This window comes from Euprymna scolopes, chromosome 17 (assembly GCF_053919585.1).
Source record: "Euprymna scolopes isolate OS-2025 chromosome 17, ASM5391958v1, whole genome shotgun sequence".
Taxonomy (NCBI): domain Eukaryota; kingdom Metazoa; phylum Mollusca; class Cephalopoda; order Sepiida; family Sepiolidae; genus Euprymna; species Euprymna scolopes.
In genome coordinates this window covers 13,433,327-13,454,038 of record NC_136498.1, presented here as the reverse complement: position 1 = coordinate 13,454,038, position 20,712 = coordinate 13,433,327, and the positions used below count along the sequence as shown (strand labels likewise).

At 36.2% G+C, this 20,712-nt stretch overlaps 1 protein-coding gene and 1 long non-coding RNA gene across 4 annotated transcripts in view; one reads left to right on the top strand and one right to left on the bottom strand.

Moving 5' to 3' along the window:
- Positions 1 to 20,712, bottom strand: part of LOC145296664 (orexin receptor type 2-like) — a 522,856-nt gene that overhangs the window by 50,540 nt on the left and 451,604 nt on the right. For all 3 annotated transcript variants that reach the window (XM_080142605.1, XM_080142603.1, XM_080142606.1), the window contains one exon: positions 11,814 to 12,198. In XM_080142605.1, the coding sequence (XP_079998731.1) occupies positions 11,814 to 12,198 (385 nt within the window). The remainder of the gene's footprint in view (positions 1 to 11,813; positions 12,199 to 20,712) is intronic.
- On the top strand, positions 14,898 to 18,114 carry LOC145296665 (uncharacterized). The gene is made up of 2 exons (XR_013870008.1): positions 14,898 to 16,050; positions 16,560 to 18,114. It is a non-coding gene; the product is annotated as an uncharacterized LOC145296665 (long non-coding RNA).

The window sequence follows — 20,712 nt, the reverse complement described above, 5'->3', positions numbered from 1 at the left end:
CAGAGAAAGGCTATCAGAAATGCAGCAGATGAAGAACGTTGAGATAACCATCGATGACGTTAAAGATGGCATATGAAGGATGACAAACTGGAAGGCACCTGGTCCAGATGGAGTGATAGGCTTCTGGTTTAAACAGTTTCCATGCCTTTATCCACCTTTAGCTGCTGCTCTGCAAAGGGTTGTAGAGTCGGGAGATGTCCCTGACTGGGTTGTGAAGGGAATATCAACTCTGATTAGGGAAGATCATGCAAAAGAAATAGATGCCAATAAATATAGACCAATTACATGTCTGCCATTGCTGTGGAAACTGTTGACTGGAATATTTGCGGAGAAAATTTATGAACATCTAGAGAGTAATGGTGTTTTTCCTGACGAACAAAAGGGGTACCGGAAAGGCTCGAGATGTACTAAAGAGCAACTACTAATTGATAAAGCAATAATGCAGGATGTGAAGAAGAAGAGGAATCTGAGCGTAGCATGGATCGATTACAGAAAAGCTTATGACATGGTTCCTCATCCATGGATACGTGAAATACTATTGATGATGAAGGTTGCTGAGAATGTTGTAGGGCTTTTGGAGACAAGTATGGCACTAAACGTGGGATATTTCAAGGAGATTCATTATCGCCACTTCTTTTTGTAATGATAATGATGCCATTGAGCATCCTCTTGAAGAGAGAAAAACTGGGGTATAACTTTGGATCTGGTGACAGACGCCTCAACCATCTACTGTTTATGGATGATTTGAAAATATTCGGTAGAAATGAAAAGGAAATGGAGAGACTGGTAGAACGTGGGGACATACTCAGGAGACATTGGGATGGAGTTTGGGATTAGTAAATGTGCGTTGCTGGTGATGAAAAGAGGAGTAAAGGTTCATTCGAATGGAATAGTGCTGCCAAAAGGAGAAATCATGAAAGAAATAGAAGATACAGGATATAAGTATTTAGGAGTGCTAGAGGGTGTAGGCATCATGAACAGAGAAATGAAAGAAAAAGTCAGGAAGGAGTATCTTAGAAGAGTGAAACTAATTGCAAAGTCGAAATTATATGGAGGAAATCTAATGAAAGCAGTGAATGCATGGGCAGTCAGTCTTTTGGGATAAAGTGCGGGAATTTTAGAATGGTCTGACAAGGATTTGCATGCCATGGATATCAAAACAAGAAAAGTTTTAGCAATGTTTGCTATATTTCACATTCGAAGTAGCGTAGCAAGGCTGTATCAAAAGAGGAAAGATGGTGGGAGAGGATTGAAAAGTGTAAAAAACTGTGTTAGAACCGAGATGATGTCGTTGAAGGAGCATGTGGTTAGAAGTGGGGAGTGGATGCTTAAGGTTGTGGCCAATGAAGTGGAGGTATGTGAGACCAAGGTTGATTATGTGAAACGTATGGATAGAGAAAGGGCAGAGGAACTGGCTAGGAAAAGTGCATGGAAGGTTCTTCCAGGATATAGCAGAAGTGGCTGATGAAAGATCATGGCAATGGGTTAGAGCTGGGTATCTGTCTAAGAGTACTGAAGCTTTTTTTTGTGCAGCACGAGAGCAGGCATTAGGAACACAATTGTTAATAAAAAGTGGTTCTGGGAGAGGAAATTGCTGCAGAATGCGGGATTTGTGGTAAGACCTCAGAGTCAATTGTGCACCTTGCAGCAGGGTGTAGTGGACTGGCCCAGAGAGAGTACCGCAAAAGACACGATCGCATGGGACTCCGGATATATTGGGAGGTGTGTAAGAGGGTTGGGGCGAAGTGTGCTGGAAAATGGTTAGAGGAGGTGGCTGATGAAGTGAGAACAAGTGAGGATGGCAAGGTAGAGGTATGGTGGGACAAAAGTGTCATAACGACCAAGCAATTGGAACATAATCGTCCGGATTTGGTCGTCATTGACAAGGTCTCAAAAAACTGGTAGATTGTAGACTTCTCAGTACCATGGCACAGGAATGTGAGAGAGAAGGAGAATGAGAAGTGGAGCAATTATGTTCCATTGGCCTTGGGGATAAGGCGTATACATGGGGTTAAAACACAAATAATCCCGGTCATAGTTGGTATACTAGGAGTAGTATCAAGTCGTCTGGAAGGACAATTTAAAAAACTACAAATCCCCGATGTTTTAGGTGGCCTTCAAACCTCTGCAATTATAGGTACCACCAACATCCTTAGGAAAACCCTTGATCTTTGAATCTCCTGTTTTGAAGCCGGGATTAAGGGAAATCCTCTGGAAATGAATCCCATCCCTTTCCAGAGAGACGTTCATAAACGAAATCAGAATTGTTATTGTTATTACTCACTAGGAGTTTTCACACAGGACATCATCAAACAATTCTCTTTGAGAACAACTTGTAGTGTTCCCTGGAGTCTGAGTGAAAACAAAAAGAAAGGACTTATCCTGCCTTCACAGTAGACTTCATAGCCTCATAGGAGATACCCTTTTTCTTCCCTGCAACCTTTTTCTCACAGAGAAGATGTAACGAGTTTGTCTTTGCTTTATTGTTATTTTCATGGCAAGTGCTCGACTGAGCTTCAATCTATGGTTCCCCTTCGCCAAACTTTCACAAGAAACACTCGTCTAAGAGAAAACACTATCAATAATCCCCCACTCTTTATCTGTGCCTAAACCGAAACGTAGATTCCATGAACAAAGTTTCTTTCTTAGAACTACACGCCTGTGGAACTGACTTCCATTTCCCTGCTTTCCAGCTGACTACAATATGGTTGTCTTCAAGTCCAATGTATACAAGTTCTTGATAAGCCGTTCCCCTTAAGTTAACAAATTTACTGAATTTCCATTACTGACAATTACTATATTGTCCAATTGACTACTGTACACTTTTAACCCTTATCCTCGAGTGGCCCTTGTGCCTTGGTAAGTGGTGATGCCTATGTAAAAAAATCTTCCCCAAATTACAGTACTGACCACCTTTTCTGATAGAATTTGCAAATTAGTTTGCGTTATCGCAATAGTTGTTTACCTTTAATTTCTTGTTCGTAGCGGCCATTGGTCTTCACTAGAATTTGGGTAGCGATAAGCCTCCCGAATGTCCTTGTCGTCTTTGCACTCATCCAGTGGAGGTCTGGTTAGTGCCTTCTCTTCTCAGTCCTTCCATTCTCCTTGACCCTTCCCACTTATTTGACGTGGCTCCAGTTTATGGTGACAAACAAAAAAAGGTTAGGGACGGATGGCAGGGGCACAGAATGGTTAACTTACAATAATACAGTTTCAGATTTTATGATTGTATGTGATGTTTCTCTGTAGCAGTGTCTATATGTCCGACTCGCTCATGTGTGTTAGTCTCAGCATTAGAGGATTTTCCTTAATATTTCAGACGGGCATGCACGAAAGCCCTTAATACTTGTGTGTCAGCATCTTAGTCGGGCCTATCTCCGGCGAAAAATGAGTTCGTCCAACGGCTACAAAAAGATGATGCCAGAGTCGTTCAGTGAGTAACTACTGAGTTTGCTCTGGTAGCATTTCGAATCGTATCGACGGAGTTTTTTGGGACTGTGTGGAGGCGTGTGGAAGGAAGTGGTTAGTATCGTGCAGGGTCACATCGTGTTGAGCCGTGTACACGGAAGCCTTTACGTTTGTTTTTCAATTGATTTGGCGGTTGTTGAAGTCGTACTACCACAATATATATATATATATATATATATATATATATATATATATATATATATTGCCCATCTCTCTTTCATCATGAAATTATATCGTATGCGTTATTCTCACAACAGTTTTTTCGATGTAATCTCCGACCTTCTCCAGGTGTATCTTCACAATGAATGGTGGAAAAAAGAGTTTTTTTTAAATTAATCATAATGGTTAGAATTCAAAATGTGTGATGCGTTTATGGAACAGAAAGAGCCTCTTTCGTTTCCATGTAATCAAATTACAATTAATAATGGCTGGTCAACACTGAGTAAGTTCACATGCAAAGGAGAAGTTATGACAAAACCTCCCTTCATTGCCAATCTGTTTTGTGTTGACTAACCACTCAACATTGTGATCATTGAACACACCAATGATATAGATGGTAGCAAAAAAAGTAGACAGAGAGGATCTGGTCAGAGTAACTCCATCAATGGCGGACGATAAGTGCAACACTAGGTGTGTCAGAAACTTTGTGAAAAATATTGAATAATTCGACCCCTGCCTTTCCAAGCCTATAACTACCTGAAAAATGTAATTCAAACGCTAATTTTTTTCAATTAAAGGAGCAAGGATACAATGTTTCATTTAAAAAACAAAAAAACAAACAAAAAAAACAAACAAAAAAAACAACGTGATTTAAAAAAAAGGTTTTAAACTTCGGACTTTACAGTTAGATTTCTAAAAAACACTACCTTTTGTTTTAAATTTGAATATATTATTTATTGATCTTTTATCTTCAATTTGTGATATATAAAACTTTGGTGAGTAAATTAATTATTTACTTTTTAATAGACATTTCAAAATGGGGGGGGGCGTGAATTAAAAAAAAACGTTTGTCTAAACTATTATATTCGGTTTATTGGAAAGAGCATAAACTTTCACATTGACCCTGAAAATATCGTAAAAATAGAATCAATTGAAAACTTTTGATAGATTTTTAAAGTTTAAAAATTGAAAAATACTGAACTCGTAAAATTCAATTAATTTCATTACTGTTTTAAAAAAAATAAAAAAAATAATATTTCTATCATGTTTTATACAACTTTAATAGTTTATTTTGGAAGTATAATCCATAAACAACCCACTTTTAAAAGAGAAATTATGAGTTTTTGATATTTTATTCGCAGTTTCGTGTTAGGGGTGTCAAAAATTCCTACAAAAATTCTGATACACCTAGTGCAACACGGAAACATGTCTACATCGGAAGCGTCCTCGCCATAATCCTTTTATAATCATCATGTGAAAATAAGGAACATTTTTTTTTTTTTATTTTTTTTTTTTTTATTCAATTTTCACCCCAAACAAGGCACAGTGCCACTTTGAAGCAGGGGGCTACTATTAGGGAATTAATTAGCGGGGTCATTATGAAGGGAGAAGAGTAGAAAGATGTTTGTTAACATTACACTTGAACTTCTGCATATCAGTGCAGTTGGGAAAGCAGAATCCCGGAAGGGAGTTCCAAAGACCCGCAGTTCTGGGGAAGAAACTATTGGAGTAAAAGGCTTTCTTGCACCTAGGGATCTCCACTGTAAAGGGATGAGACTTAGTAGCTTGTCGGGTTTGTCGGGGGTAGTTACGTCGGGGAGGTACAAGTGTTTGCAGTTCGTCAGAGCATTCACCATTTAAAGTATTTGTAGAACAGGCAGAGGGATGCAACATCTCGTCGATGGGACAGAGGTTGATGAAGAGATCTTTATGCTTTTTTATTAGAGTGTCACCGTTTAACAAGGTCTGAAAGCCACTCGAGGATAAGAACTAATGAGTTTCTCAGGTGGACGATGAGATAACACTGTGATAGTTGGTAATTATGGTTGAAATTGGACATGATTTGAGTATTTATGAAAATGAATCAATAAGAACTTGTTTACATCGGACTTGAAAATGACTATGTTGTAGTCAGCTGGAAGTAGGCCAGACGAGTAGTTCTAGATAAATAACTCCGCTTGATAATTGGTATTACGTCTCGGTGTGTAATTACATTAGTGATGCGTGTGACACGATGTTGATAGGAAAATGATTACCATATATTGGAATAATTGAGATAAATAAATAAATAAATAAATAATAATAATAATGATGATGATGATGATGATGATGATGATGATGATGATGACGACAACAACAACAACAACAACAACAACAACAACGAGAAATCAATGGCAAAGAGCTATTGCAATAACGCAAACTAATTTACAAAGGTTATCAAAAGAAGCGATGAGTACGGGGAATCTAGGAAACTTGGTGTCACCCAGGGTCCAGGGAACAGCAGTTGTGCTCAAAGACAAATCTTTAATGTTAACTTGTGTAAAAACTAGTGAGTTAATAATAATAATAATAATAATAATAATAATAATAACATTGACAATAATAATAACAACAGTAACAACAGTAATAACAGCAGTAAAAAAAATAATAATGGTAGAAATAAGTGAAGGAAGATAAATTAATGTAGGTAGGTGGAGGCAGGCAGTACTAGCAACTATTTTGTTGTTTATTTTAATGTGATTGAAGAAATAATTTTCTATTCTCAACTTGTATTTTGTATAAGTTGTATCGTGTTAAACACTACCTTCAAAACGAACAGGGAAAGAGACAAAAATATATACTAAATTAAATTACGTAATATTAATACAAACGAAAACAAATGGTGCATACTGCAGGCAGGAGTGAATCGTCAATTTTAGAGAGCAAGAATAGATTCAATTAAATTATGACATGATTACTTCCCTTTAATGTATACGAATATTCAGTAAGGTACGAATAGTCACTATAAAAGTTTTCCTTTTTGGAATAAGTATTTTCAGAAAGATACTGATACGACATAAGATATTCGTTCCAATAACATAGTGGTATAAATAGGATACTTTGAATCACGTATCGATATATGTATCAGGGTATAAGAGAGAAAAGAGTTACCAAATGAAATTAAGAAATATCAACACAAATGAAAACCAAAAGAACACACAGATGCGTATACCGAACAAGAGCAAATCGTTCATTTTAGAAAAAGGTATAGAGCAAAAAATATTCTTTTTTTTTTTTTTTTTTACACAGTGATCACCACTTATCAAGGCCCGGAAGCCACTCAGGGATAAGGGTTATTGCAAGTACATCACGTTAGTGAGGAGATTTTATGAAGTGTTTAATTAGGGGGGCGGTTCATTAGGAATTTGTTAACATTAGACTTGAAGATATCCAAGTTGTAGTCCGGAGGGAAGTAGGCAGACGGAACAGAGTTCCACAGGCGTGCAGTTCTAAGAAAGAAGCTTTGCTCATGAAATCCGCGTTTTGATTTAGGCACAGATATAGAGTGGGGGAAATTTTTCACAGTGGATTCAGCTAGACGGGTGATTTTCGTGAAAGTTTGGCGAGGGGGGACCAGGGATTGGAGTTCAGACGAGCACCTGCCATGAAAATAACGATAAAACAAGGATAGGCTCGCAACGTCTCTTCTGTGGGAGAGGGGTTGCAGGGTAGAGAAAAGGGCATCACCCACTAAACCACGAAGTCTATTTTGTACTCTGTCAAGGCATGATAGGCTGTTGGTAACAATGATGACCATAGCAGAAGGAAAACAGAAAATGGAGAAGGCATATTTTTTTTAATTATTTCGTTGTTTTGCATTTATATTTATTTATATGGAACTACGTGTAGCTACACAATGTTCGCCGAGAGTAAAAGACAAACATGACTGACCTTTTTTATACTAGGGAGTTACCACTTATCAAGGCCTAAGGGCCATTCGAGGATAACTATTAAATGAGTGTCCAATGGATGTTGAGATAACAACATGCCGATGGGTAATAATGGAAATTGTGCAGAATTTTCTTATTTAAGAAATGAATAAGCATTTTTATACTGGACTTAAAAACGACTATGTTATAGTCAAGCAGGAACCAGCCCGCGGTATTGTGCTCCACAGACGGGTAGTTCTAGTAAATAAAATTTGTTAATAGGGTTTTCGTTTAGTTTTAGGCACAAATATAGAGCAAGGGAAATTGTTGATAGTGATTGTAGCTAAACGAGAGTTTGCTTAGAAGGAAACGGAAAACGTGTTTTTATATATTTTTGCATAAAACAATTTATGACATGATTACTTCCCTTCACGCGAATATTCTGTGAGTAAGATAACAAGTTTTAACAATAAACAAGTATCTTTTCTTCAGCAAGTATTTTCAGAAAGATAGCGATGCGAAATAATCTATATTCGTGCCGAAACATAATAGAATGAAGAAACGAAAAATAGGCTACACGAATCAAATATCGATATGCCAGATGAATTTGAGCGTGAGTTAGAAAACCCTACAAGATAACCCTATATTTTATAGGAAAATGTGTGATTATTTTATGTCGTGTATTTTTATGGTCGAAACGGAACAGGTAAAACCTATATTACATATCACTTTTTTTTGTCTGTCTGGCTGCCAATTTTATTTTCTCGGAAATTATGAGCCGAACTGCTAAAATTATTGAAATAATAACGTGGAGCGAAATAAACATTATATATCAGTTCTGCGCAAGTTAGGGATTAATACAGATCAGTAACCACAGTGCTACATTTACTCTAGAAGTTTTCTTGTGAACTACTGGGTCGATCTGACTAAAATTTTATATAGACCTTTGTCATAGTAAAGTTAAGCGATTATCGTATCTATTCGATGCACAGTTAAGGGTGAATATGGATTCATAGGGATTAGTATTTAATGCAAAAATGATCACAAATTAAGCATATTACATCATCAATTTGGCATAAAACACTCATTTAAGTCAACGTGTTATAACTTTGGGTCGTTTCTAACCGGTAAAAGTCTAGTACGATAATCTTTATGAAAATGTTAAAATTTAAGATTTCATTTATTAAAAAAATATAAACTAGTTAATTCTTAGTTGAGTTGATTTTCACATCTGGAAAGATGTATGGAGTTGGGCTAAGCAAAATTATTTATTGAGATTAATGCTGAAAAGAAGTATCAATAACTACGTAACAATAATAAACAAAAGAAAACAAGCATAAAAACAAACAAGGTTAAACGTACAATATTGTTAACAGTCGTGAAACAAACGTATTAAAATTTAATTAACGACCGACCAGTATACTTTCAACATTTTAAAACTCTTTCGCCAAAGAGAAAAACGAGATGACAAGTTGTGGCTTAACTTAGGATTAGAATTCATTTATGAAAAAAAAAAGAACTCTAAAAATAAGTCCAGAGAGGCTTTACAATCGAACATAAGGTTAGTGATAGGGTAATTCATTTTATTACTTTTTTTCAGAAATAAAGTCCAGTCGTAAATGAAGCAACACCCCGCCATTTTCTTTTCTCGTATATCAAATATATAGTTTGGGATGAAAACTGCTGAAAATAAGTTGCAAACAGTTTCAAGCAATAAAAAGTATACAGGTCGGTATAACATGTATTTGTGATTATATATATAAACGGTAATTATCATTTCCTACACTGATGAAAACTTAAGTTGCAAAACACATGTATCTGTAGGTTATAAAATCATTATTAATAATTATTTAAAAAAAATATTGTTATAAGACGAAAAAGCGAATCTTCCTAAGTGAATTAAGAATAGGCGGCAAACTTTAGCGCAATGTAATATTCTAACGTCGGTCGTTAAATACTATACGACTGTTTACTGCTTATGTCGCCTAATTGTTATTGATAGAACTTAATTTCCTTATTTCTCGTTTTAATTTCCGTTAGCCTCGAAGTCTGAATACTGTCGTTTTTTAAATAGGTCACCACTTATCAAGGCCAGGAAGCCACTCGGGGATAAGGGTTATTGCGTGTACAGTAATCAATGGGGTAGTAATCGTTAGTATTGGAGATTTGATAAAGTGTCAGGAATTTGTTTATGTTGGACTTGAAGACATCCAAGTTGTAGTCAGGTGGGAAACAGGCAAACGGAAGAGAGTTCCACAGGCGTGCACTTCTAAGAAAGAAGCTTTGTTCATGGAATCTACGTTTTGATTTAGGCACAGATATAGAGTGGGGAAAATTACTGACAGTGGTTTCAGCTACACGGGTGTTTTTCGTGAAAGATTGGCGAGGGGGACTGGCCAGAGATTGGAATGCGGATGAGCACTTGCCATTGAAATAACGATAAAACAAAGACAGGCTCGCAACGTCTCTTCTGTGGGAGAGAGGTTGCAAGGAAGAGAAAAGGGCATCCCCCACTAAGCTACAAAGTCTATTTTGTACTCTGTTTTTAGCAGCTCCAGTCCAGAGGTGGCAGCAGTACTATATCCTTGGACGTACTTGACTTTTATGCAGATAGAGAATTGCATCAGTGATGAGATATCTTCTGGAGTGGTAGAAGGATCCCACCACTTTCCCAGCGACCTGGGCATCAGATTTTATGTACGTGTTCCATTTCAGATCAGGGGTAAAGATCAAACCCAGAAGCTTGTCAAAATATGGAGCCTCCCCAAGACGAGAGCCATCCATTTCAATTGATGCCAGATGGGGATCAGAGCGTTGATGATATAAAGATAGGAGCTTAGTTTTAGATGCATTAAAAGTAACCAGACACCTCTTTCCCCATTGTACCACGCGGTCAAAATCAGAATCAGAGAGAACTTTGTCATTTACGGCCTTTGATGTGTTGCCATAGATGGTCGTGTCATCAGCATAGATGTCAACGAATGATTTAAGTATGTGTTTTAGGAGATCATTGATGTAGATGAGGAAGAGAGTTGGGCCCAGGGTGGACTTCTTGAGGGACTCCAGCATTAATACTGTGGGTCTCTAATTTCTTCCCATCAAATACTACTTTTATGAGCCTATCAGAGAGAAATGATTTAATAATTGAGAAAACATTTCCAGTTATACCGTAGCTGGAAATCTTGTGAAGTAGGCCTTTATGCCATACCTTATCAAAGGCCTTTGATATGCCAAGAACAATTGCCCTAGAAAGCAAGCCTTTGTCAAGAGATTCACTAATTCTATGAGATATAACCGTTAGCACATCTGCTGTAGATCTAGCAGAACGGAAACCATATTGCATGTCACTAAGGAGGTTATTTCTGCTGATGTGGTTGGCTACTTCTCTATTTTATATGGATTCCAGCATCTTACTCATGACACACAGAAGACTTATTGGTCTGTACTGAGAGTGAGATGACTTATCACCAGAATTCTTAAATACAGAGCATACTGATGAGGTTTTCCAGGGTGTTGGGAAGCACTTCTCCTTAAGGCAACGCTTAAATAGTTTTGTAAGTATGGGGGCCAGTTCTGGTTGAAGCTTTTTCAACACTATAATTGAAATGCCTTTTGGGCCAGTTGCTTTACTGGAATCAAGGTTCTTGATTAGTTTGGCGACCTCCCGCACAGATATTGTATGTTGCATAGCGTGTTGTCTGTTATAGGTGGAAATACAGGGAGTTGATTGCCTTCGTCGCATAGGGTAGAATTAGCTGCAAAGTTTTTTGCAAATAGTTTGGCCTTGTCTGATGCTGACAAGATGACCTCAGGTCCATTGATGATGGTTGGGATAGAATAGACGCTTCTGTTCAGGATCCTGTTTGCAATTTGCCAAAACTGGTGGGAACCAAGCCGCTGCTCAGCTATTTTGGATTAAACGGAATGAGCATATAGCTCTCTTGCATTTTTTATTACTCTTTTACAGTAGCTGCTGGCAGTCCTAAAAGCAGCTTTAGTCTTACGAAGTCAAGGATTACTATGTGACTGTGTTCGATCCTTAGATTAGTAGTAATTATCACTTCCTATAGTGATGTGAACGTAAGTTCGAAACAAGTGTGTAAGTTAAAACATAATTATTTATTTAAAAGTATTTGTTATATATATATATATATATATATATATATATATATAAAGAGAGAGAGAGAAATCGAATATATATATATATATATATATATATATTCGATTTCTCGGCTGTTAACTATACTGCACTTTTACCGAAAGAAATAACAAAAGAAAAGGATGAATAAAATGATAAGACAATAAAGACTGATCCCCATCTGGCATCAATTCAATGAGATTCGCTCGTGACGAACGATACTACTTTTCAGTTGTCATTTTAGTCATTGGGTCTGGTTTTCTTTATAGGGAGTATTAGTTGTTGCGAAAGTCCATAAAAGCCATCCGAATTGATTTGCCAACAATTGATTCGACCAACAATTGATTCGTTAAACTTACCCTTGCTTGTCTCATTCACTCCGGGGATATCTTCGCGCCAAAGAACTAACGCGATCATCGTGTATGTAAACGCCATCAGACAAAATGGAAGAAAGTAGAGTCCGACTAGGAGGAACATTTGGTAAATGAACTGTGACCTTTGAGACCAGCTCGGTCTGCAGGACATAAGCAGCTGGACGTCGTCGTAGTACGCTGGCAAAGTCCGGTGGATCTGGGCTGTGATCAGGTCTGGAACGGCAACACAGGCGGAGAAAATCCAAATGGTGAAGATGAAATTGCGGGCACGAGACGGAGTGCTTTTGAAGGAGAGCGGGTGACAAATGGCGTACCATCGCTCGATTGAAATCGCGCTCAGTGTTAGCACAGACACAGCCACCGAAACAGTCTGAAAAAAAAAAAGATAAAACGAATAAATATCGAAGCGCATTTAAAAGCAATATAATTAATGTGAAAAATATAAACAACCCAACTTCGTAGAAATTCCACGGCGTTTTCTATATCAGCTGGTATTTCCTAACGATCACAGATTCCGCACTGACAAGACTCAACATCGTTTATAATAAAAATGAATTAAAACAAAAAAAAATACTGGAATATTTTGACGGAACGTAAACGTTCACGAAAACCGTCTGAAAAAAAAAAAAGATTAGAATGAATAGATATCGGTACTTATGCAGAATAAGGACCATATTATCGGCGGTTTACAAAAAACACCGAAATGTGCCGAAACGCTAGTGAGTGAAATCGCAAAAGTTAACGCAATTTAAAAATGATTTATTTTCTATCATTGGTAATTAAATTAAATTAAATTAAAATAAATATCGTGAGTTGAACAAAATAAATAAATAAATAAATAAAATAAAAATAAATTATTGAAAATCATAGAAAATTAAATAAAAATAAATTATTGAAAATCATATAAAATTAAATAAAAACCAGTTGTTTGTTATTAAAAAATAAATAAGTAAGTGAATAAATTCATAAAACTTATCTTACAATGATTGTTTTTATCTGAATTTAAATTTTCTTAAAGTAAAAATTGTCCAATGACAATTCGTTGTTTAAACAAAAACAAAAACATCAATAATGCAAATATTGTTTTCACTTTTTCGATTAATTTTTTAGTTAATTCACTTTCTAAAAGTATAACATTTTGCATTAAAAATAGCCAGCGTTTGCGCGCACACACACACACACACACACACACACACACACACACACACACACACACACACACACACACACACACACACACACACACAAATACACAATACATTCGTTTGGGACATTTCGGCATTTATTCTGACGATAGCAACGTCCCAATTTTACACAAGTGTTGCATAGGTGACGGCCACACCGGAAAATATCGGATCTGGGCAAAACCAGATGTAAATCGGATTTCTGGAGATGGCGTCAACCTTACATTTCGATTTAACTAGATTGAAATTGCTAAAAAGCAGAACAATAAACATTCGACGTTTCAGATCGAAGGTCAAAATAAGCGAATAATAAGATTCCGATCAAAGAATGTGGGTTGATGTAAATATAAGTCAATCGGACAGAAGACAAAGAAGCTAGTCGAAACAATTCTGTTGTTGCCGCCACACGCCACCCCATACTGACTCGAACTCTCGCTTGTCATATTATCAGTGTAATGTAAATAAAACTTTGTTGATTTAACAAGTTGCTCTTTGATTAAAAAAAACTCGGTTACCAGAGTGTATATATTATGGCACGCATTTCGTAAAAGTGCGAACCGTATATACCCCGTTTCCTAATTGCAAAATTTTATTGTAGGTCTTCTCTTTCCATCTTCATGTACTTAAATTCTGTTTTAAAATTAAAGACTTTTGCGAAATCGGTTTATACAAATGCTAAGTCTTTTTATTTAACAGTTTTAGTAAAGGCTTTTTTTTGTTCTGTTTTGTCATTATAAACATTTTTGAAGTCAGGTTATGTAGGTGCTAAGTCTGCGATAGGTTAAAGTTAAAATTTTGTTTCCTTTCGGGAATTTAAACTGCATTCTTTATTTTTCTTTTTGCATTTTTTTATTCAAAGCTTCTTTAGACTATATACATATATATATATATATATATATATATATATATATAAATAGAGAGAGAGAGAGAGAGAGAGAGAGAGAGAGAGAGAGAGAGTGACCCGCTTTAAAGTAGCTCAAAAAGTGGAGTAGAGAGGAGGAACATTCTTTTGTTTAAATTACCTACAGTGGTATAAAATATGCTCCCCGTTGACATCTATGCATTTCTGGGCACGTTTCACAACGTTTGTAGATACTGCCTGATTCTTCTGATAGCGTTGTAATGTTCTCCTTTATTTGGTCTAGATTGTGAGGATTATTTGCATAAACTTTTTGTTCTAAGGTCCCCCAAAGATAAAAATCACATGATGACAAGTTCTGGGAACGTGGTGGCCATAACAATTTGCTTATTGTTCTCTCTCCCGTAAACATGTCTTGATCTCATGTCAGTGAACTGAAACGTGTGGCATGTAGCGTAATCTTGTTGGAAAAAGAATTGAATTTTCTCTTGTGGTGTCAGTTCATCGTTAAAAGAAAGATTAGAGAGATCGGGCTATTTTTAAGTGGGCCATCCTGTATCTAGACGAAAATATTACATAAGTACCGAAATATTTTGCACTAAAAGTAAATCGCATTTAAAAGCAAATATAACTAATGTTTTAAATATAAATGACGAACGAGAATTCGTAGAAATTCCACGGTGTTTTCTATACCGATATGCATAATTTACTTTTAATAAGAAACAATATTTTAAAAATAATAAATGACCATCACGATGAATACTATCAAGGAAGAGTACTATTTCTTCTTTCCTAAAAATAACTGTCATTATATAACGTGATTCCTGATGTTTTTCTGGACTAAATCTGGTTTTTGTGTTTTAAATTATTGCGAATATTTCCATTAGATATTGCCTATATCGGAATTATTAAAGCATTATATGCTAATGTGTTGTTATGGGGACTTATTCACTCATAATGGACTATTCTAATCATTATAAAAACCCACAGAGTTAATACATATTGTTCAACTCAACAGTTGGTAAGTGCCGACAACGTTTCTTTGTAATCACATTCCTGTACAATATATTCTTTGTACTTAAACCTGTTGGTCACGTCTTTATTTGACTCTTTCCTAGGGCCACAACAACTGGCAACGAGGTTTCGAGAACTCATGAGAAAAAACTGAATTTTAAATACTCCAGTATTCCGAAAACAACCGGTGATAAGACGAGAACACACGTTAGAAAGTCGAACTTAAAATACCAACGTTCCAGAACAACTGGCGAGAAGGTATTCGAAAAAACAACGTAATATTCGAAGGATATAACAATATCAATAATAATAACTTGCGATGAAGTATTCGAACAAGCAAACAGTCCTCTAAAAACCACTAGCAACAAATTATTCAGAGAGTCATGTGCTGTTTCTTATTTTATTTTTCTAAGACACACCCACATTAAAATTTATAAATTCATTTGCGCGGGAATTACAGCATTCACCCACACCAAACCTCTTGGGCCAAAAAGCAGGACGCGTGAGAAGTGGCCGACGTAGCTGAAAGCACTTTTCTTTTTGCCAAAATATGAATTTTGGACCAATCAGGGCTCGATTAAAAAAAAGCAAAACTTGTTTTTGCAAGTCTCTGAGAGTCGCTAAAGCAATAAAAAAGGCACGGAGAACTTCTCTTGTTAGAGAAAGGGATAACCGACAGCAACGCTCGCCGAGTGAAATTCAGTAGCTGAAATGTCAGCTTTTCTCAAGCGTGAAAGAACATTCTTGACTCTCTCTTTCTCTCACTTCGCCACAACACATAATCGGACTTTTTTTCTTACGCTCGCAAGGCTTCAATTTCTTCCCCGCTTCTTTCTTTTATACTAACTGCCACCTTGGCGCACACTAAAGAGTAATTTCTTTTCTTTTAACGAAAACAAAAGTTTATTTTACATTAACTTGTAGTGTTTTTATTTATTACAGGGGATTTATGCAAGTCCCCAACAGTCAGTACTGTAGAACCGAACGATTAAGCGTTTTAAGTACAAGGAACCAATTCTGAAAGTTGCACTGAAATGTACAAGATTCCGAAAGATTGTTTTCTAGGAACTTCAACTCTCAGTTCGGCACAGCAACTCTTATTTCGCCGCACGAACTAAAATGAAGATATTATTCAACAGGAAAAAAGTAAATAAATTAAAAATTTGTAAGTTGATTTTTTTTTATATTGAACTGAAATCGATTTTTTTTTATTGAACTGAAATCGATTTTTTTTATTTAACTGAAATTGATTTTTTTATTGAACTGAAATTGATTATTTTTAATGAACCGAAATTGATTATTTTTAATGAACCGAAATTGATTATTTTTAATGAACCGAAATTGATTTTTTTTTATTGAACTGAAATTGATTTTTTTTTATTGAACTGAAATTGATTTTTTTTTATTGAACTGAAATTGATTATTTTTAATGAACCGAAATTGATTTTTTATTGAACCGAAATTGATTTTTTTATTGAACCGAAATTGATTATTTTTATTGAACCGAAATTGATTATTTTTAATGAAACGAAATTGATTATTTTTATTGAACCGAAATTGATAAAAAAAATCAATTTCGTTTCATTAAAAATGAAACGAAATTGATTTTTTTTTATTGAACTGAAATTGATTTTTTTTATTGAACTGAAATTGACTTTTTTTTTATTGAACTAGAAATTGACTTTTTCGAGAACTCATGAGGGAAAGCCGAATTTTTAAATACCACAGTGTTCCCACAAGTGACGATAAGGATTAGAGAACACACGTTAAAAAGTCAAATCTAAAATACCTCAGTGTTCCACAACAACTGTATTTGAACTAGCAACATGGTATTTGAAAGACCATCAACAACGACGAAGTATTCATTAATTCATTAAAAGTCAGAGTAAGACTATTAATGCGGAGTCCTGCATTAGGTTAAAGACTGCTACTGCCGCACAAAAACCTGCCCATCTCATAACAGAATTGAATATAAAAGCTCCGTTTGTAGAGCAAAGCATTAATGCAAAATAAAAGCAAAATTATATAAATACACGTAAATATATGCTAGTGAAGATATTAAATAAAAACGAGTTCAGACTTATCATAAATTTACATACGCAGAGGAATATTAAATAAACTTACAATATTAAGTCTTGCAAATCAGTCAGAACAGTGACTAATTCGAAAAGAAAGTTTGAAGGTGAATCAATCACCAATGTTTCATTTAACGGCACGAAAAAGAAATTAAAAGTTAAAAAACACGGGAATATTATTTTGAGACTGATTGGATGTAACAATTCAATTTGTGGGGTTTGTTCTATAAATACGTTTTGTTAAAAAGTGGAAACTAACGACTAAAAAGAAAAATCTCAAGTCATTATTAAAAGAAAGTTTCCCTGAAGTCAAATTCGAACTCAGAGGTAATATGCAACAAGTATTCAAGAAAAAAAAATGTATCGTTCGTTGCACCAGATAAAATTAATGAGGAAGACTTGTAAAAACGGGCATCCTATCAAAAACTGAATTCAGTCAATATGTCTATGTAAAAAAAGTCATCGCAAACGCGATTTATTTCCTTTACATAGACAGTTGGGGCTGCCTATTGATAGATGACTTCAGCACGGTTTGAACTCAGTACTAAAAGACTATCATTATTCAATCCCTAACCCAGAAGACATTTTCATCAAGCTAAATGGAGGAAAAATGTTTTTTCTCTTAAGTCGATTTAAGTGACGCAAATTCCAATCGGGAAAAGTAGCTCGAAGTTGCTTTGTATTTACAACCATGAAGAGCTATTTAAATTGGGAAGGTTAATTTTTGGAATAATTTAAGTAATCATGTTAAGAACACGCTACCTTGTAGCGCTCACCATTTTTCAAGTAATTATGGATACAATGTTGAGCAGCCTTGATTTCGCAATAGCATACGTGGACACCATTATCAAAATAAGTAAGATTAGAGAGCAACACCGAGGACATGGATTTTGGACTTAAAATAAAGAAGGACTATAAAAGATATACCGGTTCCAAAATATATTACAGAACTACAAAGTTTTTTTGAGTTCACGAACTATTACCAGACATTCATTTCTAATATGCACGACTTTCGAGCTACTAAAAAAGGACATAGTGTGGAAATGGATACTTGAATTTCAGGCGACATTCGATAAAATAAAAAAACAATATGGATTTAGACAAGCCCGTTCAACAACAATATCTTAACTGTAGTTTCTGAACGTATATACCGTTCGCTGGACAAAACAGGGGAGAGTAGATCGGTAGCCCTTGATATATCTAAGGCTTTTGACAGGGTATGGCACGATGGTCTTCTAAGGAAAATTAGATCATATGGTATCACTGGAAGAATACACAATGTAATTAAAAACTTCTTAAGTAATAGAAAAATCCAAGTTGTCCTCGAGGGTTGTATATCTAAACAATATGATATAAATGCGGGAGTACCTCAGGGGTCTATCCTTGGACCTCTATTATTCCTGATATTCATAAATGACCTCCCTGATAAAATTGTTTCGGAGATGGGTATATTTGCCGATGACACCACTCTCTATAACAGGCATGGGGGGAAAACAAATGAACACATATCTAAGAAAATGGCGGAAACACTAGAGGATTACCTCCAATCTGTAATGGAATGGGGACAAAAATGGATGGTCACCTTCAATGCTGCCAAGACTAAGCTTGTTGCATTCAATAACTACAGAACACATTGCCTGAAAGTACTTCTTTTAAACTCCTCGGTCGAACGTTTACAGGGAACATGAACTGGAATAGATACATTGAGAGCATTGCCAAGGCTGCTGCAAAGAAGGTAGGCTCTCTCTACCGTGCTAGAAAATTACTTATGCCTGAAAATATTCTGTACCTCTATAAGACCACCATTTGCCCATGTATGGAGTACTGTTGTCACATTTGGGCTGGTGCATCTGCTGCTTATCTCTCACTCCTGGACAGGGTTCAAAAGAGAGTCGCCAACCTGATAGGTTCTGAACTGTCATCTAGGCTTCAGTCTCTGTCCCACCGACAAAATGTTGCATCCCTCTGCCTGTTCTACAAGTACTTTAATGGTGAATGCTCTGACGAACTGCAAGCACTTGTACCTCCTCGACGTGACTACCCCTGACAAACCCGACAAGCAACTAAGTCCCACCCCTTTACAGTAGAGATCCCTAGGTGTAATAAAGCCTTTTACTCGAATAGTTTCTTCCTCAGAACTGCAAGTCTTTGGAACTCCCTTCCGGGATTCTGCTTTCCTAACTGTACTGATGTGCAGAAGTTCAAGTGTAATGTGACCAAACATCTTGCTACTCATCTCCCTTCATAATGCCTCTGGAAATTATGTCCCCGATAGTAGCCCCCTACTTCAAAGTGGCACTGTATTGTTTAGGATGAAAATTGAAAAAAAAAAACAACCCCTGATGTCGCACAATATGACACGAAACTATAATAGTCGCTAGTGATGCGAGTTCAGACAGAATAGGGGCTCGTACCTCATAAAATACCGGACTGAGGTCTAAAAAACGATTGCACGCGCGTCAAGATCTTTACTCCCGGTAGAAAAGAATTATTCACAAATTGAGAAAGAAGCATTTGCTATTATATGCACAGTTACAATATAGTTTTATAAAGGAGTCACAGCTTATCAAAGCCCGGAGGCCACTCGCGGATAAGGGTTAATGATTGTGCGGTAGTCAATGGGACAATATCATAGTAATCGTTAGTAGTGGAAATTTGGTAAATATGATTACTTTATGGGACGGCTCATCAAGAACTTGTTTACGTTGGACTTGAAGACGATCAAATTGTAGTCAGCTAGAATGCAGGGAAGAAGAAGATAGTTCCACATGCGTGCAGTTCTAAGAAAGAAGCTTTGTTCATGGAATCTATGTTTAGGTTTAGGCACAGATAAAAAGTGGGGGAAATTATTGATACTGGTGTCAGAAAGACGAGTGTTTTGTTTGAAAGTTTGACAAGGGGGGCATATATTGGAGTTCAGACGAGCCCTAGCCATGAAAATAATGACAAAGCAGAAATAGGCTCGCAACATCCACTGATATTTACATGGACGAGTTTTTATACTGCAAACCGACCATAAATCTCTATTGACCATCTTTGGTTCGAAGAAGGATTACCCGTCTGCATAGCAAACAGATTGCTGAATGACAATTTCAAGTTAGAATATCTTTTAATCAAACTGAGAGATTTTCAAGGTTGGTCCCGAGACAGGAAAACTTTTGAAGACTTAGTAATTGCTACTTAGTTAACACCAATGAAATTAAAATCACGAGTGTTTCCGATCAGACTACATGAGATTAATCACGATGAACAAAAAGAAAAAATTATAAATACTAATAAACAGAAAATCACGAACAGAAAACAGTAAATACAAGGCAAATTTTCTATGTGCAAGGATAATGATAAATGTTCATATAAACGGAATGAAGGGCCTTATATATAGTTATGCGTACCAGCTGATGATGGACAAGGACATAAAACTATGGTTGGCTTGTGCGATCACGTTTAAGCCATGGCCCCAAATAGATCAACCCTCGTCTAGAAGTCATACAGATTTCACAGGGCCACTGGAGGATTAGTATTACATAATTGTGGTACAACTAACTACAGGTGTAATTACTAATTTCTCGTGAATTATTTGCCCAGTTTCGAGTTTTCGACTGCTTAGTAAGTGACAACGGAACCCAATTCACGTCCACTGACTTCAGTGAGTTCTGTGAGACGTCCCTAATTAATCATGGCACGACTCTCTAGTACAACCACCTCTCAAATGGGCACGCTGCGTCAACATGTTTAAAAAACACGCGGCACGC